This window comes from Motacilla alba, chromosome 3 (genome assembly GCF_015832195.1).
Source record: "Motacilla alba alba isolate MOTALB_02 chromosome 3, Motacilla_alba_V1.0_pri, whole genome shotgun sequence".
Lineage (NCBI taxonomy): Eukaryota > Metazoa > Chordata > Aves > Passeriformes > Motacillidae > Motacilla > Motacilla alba.
Window position 1 is genome coordinate 110,025,550 of NC_052018.1, and position 6,000 is coordinate 110,031,549.

The 6,000-nt window shown below is 47.9% G+C and overlaps 1 protein-coding gene across 2 annotated transcripts in view; it reads right to left on the reverse strand.

Moving 5' to 3' along the window:
- Window positions 1–1,939, reverse strand: part of EFEMP1 (EGF containing fibulin extracellular matrix protein 1) — a 46,370-nt gene extending 44,431 nt beyond the window's left edge. Inside the window, exons 1-2 of one of the 2 annotated variants that reach the window (XM_038131639.1) lie at window positions 1,574–1,939; window positions 1,023–1,110 (exon numbers count right to left, since the gene is read on the reverse strand). In XM_038131639.1, the coding sequence (XP_037987567.1) occupies window positions 1,023–1,103 (81 nt within the window). In that variant the 5' untranslated portion in view covers window positions 1,104–1,110; window positions 1,574–1,939. Of the gene's footprint in view, window positions 1–1,022; window positions 1,111–1,226; window positions 1,381–1,573 lie in introns of those variants that run through there. The other variant, XM_038131640.1, reaches the window with a different exon arrangement.
- Window positions 1,940–6,000: the final 4,061 nt, after the last annotated feature.

A 6,000-nucleotide genomic window follows, 5' to 3' on the forward strand; every position in this document is an offset into this window, starting at 1 on the left:
CTTCAAAACCCTAATGATTCTAAAGCCCAGAGTTAAAGTATTTTATTACTGACTTCCTGATGCTCACTTGAGGCTTCTTTAAGCCCTGACTTCTACAAGAAGGTCCAACTCTGCAATATTTACTTGCTTGAGCCATCCCACTGACTTCAGTGGGATTACTTGTATAAGACACAATCCTGGGCTTTGGCTGTGGTTCTCTAACTTTTTGCATGTGTGCAGAATTTTCTGCTTGTGTGGCATTGGGCTGATGTGTGTGCACATATCCAGAGGTCCACCCATCTGAAGCAAGTTGCAGGGATTACAACTGTAATCAGATGTGAAAATGCGGGTTTTTCCCCAGCCCGAGCTGGGGTAATTGCCACTCCTTCCATGACATGCATTATGCAAGCCAAGCACTGAACACAAGCAGATTGAAAAGAAAAAACCTGACAAAAAGGCCTTTAAATCTCTTAGCCTGCCACTTGGTTGCAAAGCAGAACCTATTTCCAGTATTCTTGAACAATTTTATCAAGCCGTGCAAAAACACTGCTCAAAACCAGCTCAGAAAAGAACAGTCCCATGATCACTCCAGGATTCAGATGCTTCATTAAGAGCCCCAAATTTGGAAGTACTTACATTTTGTTAAAAACAGCTTGAAACATCCATAAGAAAACACAAAAGAATGTTCGACCTAATTATCTGTCAAACTCCATATATTTCAAATGAAGGTCCTAGGGACCCTGCCTTTATGAAAATGGATCAAAAAAATATTAAAACCTCCTAATTTTGCTCAGTCCCTCAAACTGAGTACACAGATAAACTTTCCCAAACAAGCAGTCGTAATGCATTTTGCTCAATCTTGTCTACTTGAACTGTTAAACGCTGTTTGAGTGCAGGAGCAGCTTATTTTATGGTTAACATTCGAACTCAGAGACCTCTGTAGCACATGCTATACATTGGCAAGAAATTCGGTTTTTCTTAAGGGCCATTTAGCAAAGAATCCCCGCAAAGCAGTAATTATCTCCAAGTCTATTAGACCTTACCGTGTACGTTATGGTTTCCTCAGTTTCCTGCGAATGTACTGTAGTAAGAACGAGCGCAGCCAAGAACATAGCTGTCAACATCGTGAACCTTGAGAGAAAGGAAAAACAAATCAAGCAGGAATGCTTTTAGCGGTCTCCTTCGCTGGAAGAGGCTGCGGCACCCCTGGGACCGCGTCCTGCCGGGGGAGCCCACCCAGCCCCTACCTGGGAGAGGCGGCCGGGCGCTGCCCGCTCGCTCCCGCAAGGAGAGGGTGAGGCTTGCCCGTGCTTCCCAGCCCGGGGATTTTATCCAGCTGGGAGAGAGGGGCGGAAATAACCAGTCAATGGAGTTTAAAACACCCCAGCGCTCACCGCGAGCGAGCAGCGCCGGACAAGGCGCGGGCAGCGGCACTGCCCGGCCGGCGCACGCCTCGGGGCGGAAAAGTGATTTTTCGGTCGAAGCGGGGCGTGGGGGTCACCCCCTATCTGAGGGGCTCTGCCAGGGACCCGCTCGGGCAGAGTCGCGCCCGGGGGGCGGCGGGCACGGAGCCGCCCGCGCTGCCCGCTCCTACCTGCGGCACCGGGCGAGCGCCGGTCTCTGCTCCCGTCCGCCGCCTCCGCTGCGCTGTCGCCGGCCGCTCGCTCCCCTTGCCCGCTGCCGGTGCGGTGCCGGTGGCCGCTCCTTCCCTTTCCCCCGGTGCCCGTGCGGTGCCGGTGCGGTGCCGGCGGCCGCTCGTTCCGTTTCCCGCGGTGTCGGTGCGGTGCCGGCGGCCGCTCGCTATCCTACCCCCCCGGTGCCGTGCGGCGCCGGCGGCCGGCGGTGCCCGTTCTCCCCGCTGCCGTCAGCCGCTGCGTGTCCGTGCCCGGCGGCCGCGGTTCCCCCGCCGCTGTCGGTGCGTGCCCGGTGCCGGCCCCGGGCTAAATAGAACGGGCGCCTGTCCCGCCGCCGCCGCGCGCGCCCCCTGCCGGCGCCGCGGGCGCGCGCGGGGCAGGTGCGGCCTGGCCGCCATGTTGGGGCCGTGAGGGCAGCCCCGGGCACGGCCCCGGAGCGGGCAGAGGCAGCGGGAGCCGCTCGCCCCCCGCGGGAAGCCGTGAGGGGAAGGCGGCCGCAGACCCCGGGAGCCGCTCCCTCACGGCGGTCGGGTGCCCCCAGCCCCGCGGCGGCTGCGTCCCGGTTGGGATCTTCGAGGAAGCGCAGCACGGCCGTCGTTTTGGTGTCTGTCGTGAGTGATGCGAGTGGAGAATCCTTAAGGTTGGGGAAAAAGAGCTTTTGAGACTCTCGGGTCCATCACTACCATGTTCTCAATTGCAACCGTAACCAGATGTGGAGATGAGACTGGAAAACTGGGTTTTTCCCCAGTCCAAGCTTGTGCAATTTCTTCTCCTTCCATGACATGCATTATGCAAGCCAAACACTGAACGCAAGCAGATCTAAAAGAAAATAAACTCACAAAAAGGCCTTTAGATCTCTTACCCTTTGCTTGGTTGCAAACAGAACTTACTTCCAAATTCTTCCCCTCATGTCCCACATCCACACATTTTTGAACGTTTCCATGGGTGGTGACTCCACCACTGCTTTGGGCAGCCCCTTTCAGAGCTTTGCAAGTCTTCCCTTGAAATTTTTTTTCGGTAATATCTAATCTAAACCTCGCCTGGAAATTTAAAATAGCAGGACTAATGTGCTGTGGCTGTTACAAATTCGGTAGCTAAAAGCCATGAGGAGCCCTCCACAGGGCAAAGCCTGTTCCTCAGACACCACCTGAGTTCAGCGATCATCACTTGTAAAAATCTTTGCAGGCTATGAAATGCTGTTATTTCCCCACCCAGGGGGAAAGCTTATGGACAGAAGGAAGGACGAGGAGGCTTTGCAGGGGTTTAGAAGCTTTGGTGGGTTTGGGTGAGGAGAAGGTGTTCAGGAACCTGTTCACTGGATCTTTATTTAATTCCCCAGTTTTGCTTCTGGGGGCCTGTGGCACAGTAGAGCATCTCTGTTCTCTTCCTGTAGTTCAACAGGAGGTCTTTAGTTTTAGAATAAGTTTTTGTTTCCTTAATGTAGATCTTGAAGGGCCTGGAGAACTGGAAATCTGAAAAAATGTCTTATTATGCTGCAGACCTCTGACACTGCTGGCCTAGAGAATGGCTTTCCTATACAACCCCATAATTCTTAACATTAAATTATAGATGATCGTACATAAAGCATGAGTTCTTTTTTGGACAGCCATACAGTGCTCATTAATTTTGTCTCTGAATCAAATCAATTCTTATCTGTTCTAGAATCAGCCAAGCTGGTAGTTTTAGAATACTTGTAGCTGCAACCATATGCTGCCTATCTTTTGTTTTCTAGGTGAGAGAAGGCAGGATTTTCCCTCCCTCATTGCCATTTCTGTGCTTACAGGTAAGTGGGACTCCTGAAAATGTGCTTACAATCCACACACCTCACTGGTAAATAAAGAACAGAAGCAATAACATGGTGGAATAAAGAAAATCTAAGTTGACTGCATTACAGGATATTTTGCATGTACTTTCGTGTGCATATTAATTTCATACTTAACAGGCTGCCTTTTGACGCGTTCTCCTGCTCCAAAGTGATTCCTTTAAAGCCTACATTCCGTTGTTTAGGAATACAGCTTCGCAGTGTTGGATTGACTCTGACTTGTTCACTTCTGCTGGTGTACAGTGGATTTCTGTTCGTGCTGTGGTCCCTCATATATTTCAAACGTTACTGTTTCTTGCTTATAGGAAGAAATGCAGGTATTTCTAATAATGTAAGGAATGCAAAATAACATCGTAATTGCTTTTATCTACTTGGCAGCACTACTTGGTGAGTATTGAATAGTGGCATTGTCACCTGTGCCACGCAAAGAGAACAGAATTTAAGTTGTTGGGTTCTGGATTAAGTAAAAATTTTTAAAAGCCTTGTCTTAAGCTACCACATAGGAAAACACTGCCTGTATTACAGGACTACATTTGTTTTTTTTCCCTCTGGAAAGATGTTCTGCAAAGCAGAGAAGAGCAGGAACATCATTTTGGAGGGTGTCTGAGCGCTGGCTGAGCAGGGACCCCCTTCCCTGGGCTTCAGCCAGTGTTACACATTTGCTGAAATGCCCCGCTCCGCCAAGGATGGTTGTCAGTCCTTTAAATGGAGGTAGGAGACTCAGTCCATGATTTGGTAGCTCAGATATTCCCTGCTGAGACAACTGGAAACTTGCCTGGTGTGGGAGAGCAGAACTTAAACGCTTGGAAATGCTGATGGGAGTGTGAGCTATGTGAAGGAGCTGAAGGACAAGTTATTTACATATCTGGGGTGCCTGAGGATGTCCCTGTGGAATAACCATCCCTCCTTCCATGCTGGCCACGAGCAGCTTGGCACTGCTGAGGCCAACCCCTGCAACAATTGAAGAAGCCCTGTCAGGCTGGTCCTTAATTTTCCTATTTTTCCTTACTTTTGGCTCCCTCTGAAAATTGTGCACTCTCTTCCCTACTGTTTTAGCGAACTCTTTGGCACATCTCAGTTTTTGCTTTCTTTAAACCCCACAGTTTTCATAAATTCTTCAGCTCAAATGTGTTTACGACTTCAATGTTCACATTTTTTCTTCCTGGCAGGATGTGTTGCCACCCCCCATTGTCCCCAAAAACCCAAGGATAGGTAGGCTGAAGGAAGGCTGCGTGTGGTTAAAATGTCACTGCACTCCCAACTCATTCTGGCTGCTAGAATTGTCCCTGGGGGCAGCAGACAGCTGGACATAATTTAGAGCAGGCTGAGGTTGATACTAGAGGCTAGCCCAAAAAGGAGGAAAACAAAATTGCAGTTTAATCTCTTCTACTCCCAGATCTGACCCCCTTTTCCTGTTTCAAACATCACTCCCTAGAACAGAAAATGAAGCACATGGAGAATTTAAGCAACTCGCGTTTGTCAGCTCAGGGGAGCATCAGTGTCAATTTAAGATGGTTTCTGTCCCTGAGTGTGTCACATCGAGTAACACTGGAGTTGGCTAAACTGAGCTGGACTGGTGGAGATGCTATTTTCATGTTGGACTCGCAGGAATTTTAGAACATAAATTATTTTGATAACGTGGCAGGCTGCCTTTCTGCCACGCTGCCTGCAAATGTCAAATTTTTTTCCATGTTTCAACTTGGAAGTGACATAATGTTGGTGAAGGATAAACTGTGAAGAATTAGGTGTCTGATTCTTTTATTGCTGATTAAACATGACAAATGTTAAACTTTTATTTGAGGTAATATTTTACAAGTTTATTTATCTTCAAGGGAGGTATCCTGAGTATATTGTATGTGCCATGAAGTGTTACTGAACTCTAAACTTGATTTGAAAGAAGGTCTGTGTTAGGAAATTACTCTCACTTTTCACAGAAAGCTGCCATAGAGGTAAAAATTCACCGTACCAGTTTCTTATCACAGGCGTTGAAATGACAAAAAGTTAATTAGGACCAAAACGTCAGTAGCATGGGACAGAGAACAAATTCTCTCCTTCTGCTTGATCCTCCCATTCAATCTAAACATATATTTATTGTTATTCTTTGTTTATTGCTTTGCAGTAGAGTTTATAGGTGACAGATGATGCAGACACAGAATTAGAGAAAACAGACAGAGAAAAGATACTAGAGTTGGATTAGAAAAATCCAGTAGTAGAATTTCAGCCTTTATTTTCTTCAAGCTCTCTCCTGTATGAGAGATCTTGCCTGAGTTTTGTTGTGCTGAGGCCTCTGGCTAACTTGGGCAAAGCAGTGCTTTTGTTTTTAAATGTCTAACAATGCTCTGAGGATATTAAAGTATAATGTTGTTGCCATTTTTTATTTTGATTTTTGCTGAAGATCAAGCCTGTGGTCTGCATGCAATTTGTCAAGCATGCAATTTGCTTGTCTGCTGCATTTTCTGGGGATGTGATCCTGTGTTTTGTGTGTTTCTGTGGACTCCAGCAGCAATCTGGATGCCCAGATAAGGTGGTGACTATTCCCACTGGAGTCCTTTGTCAGTAAAAGAA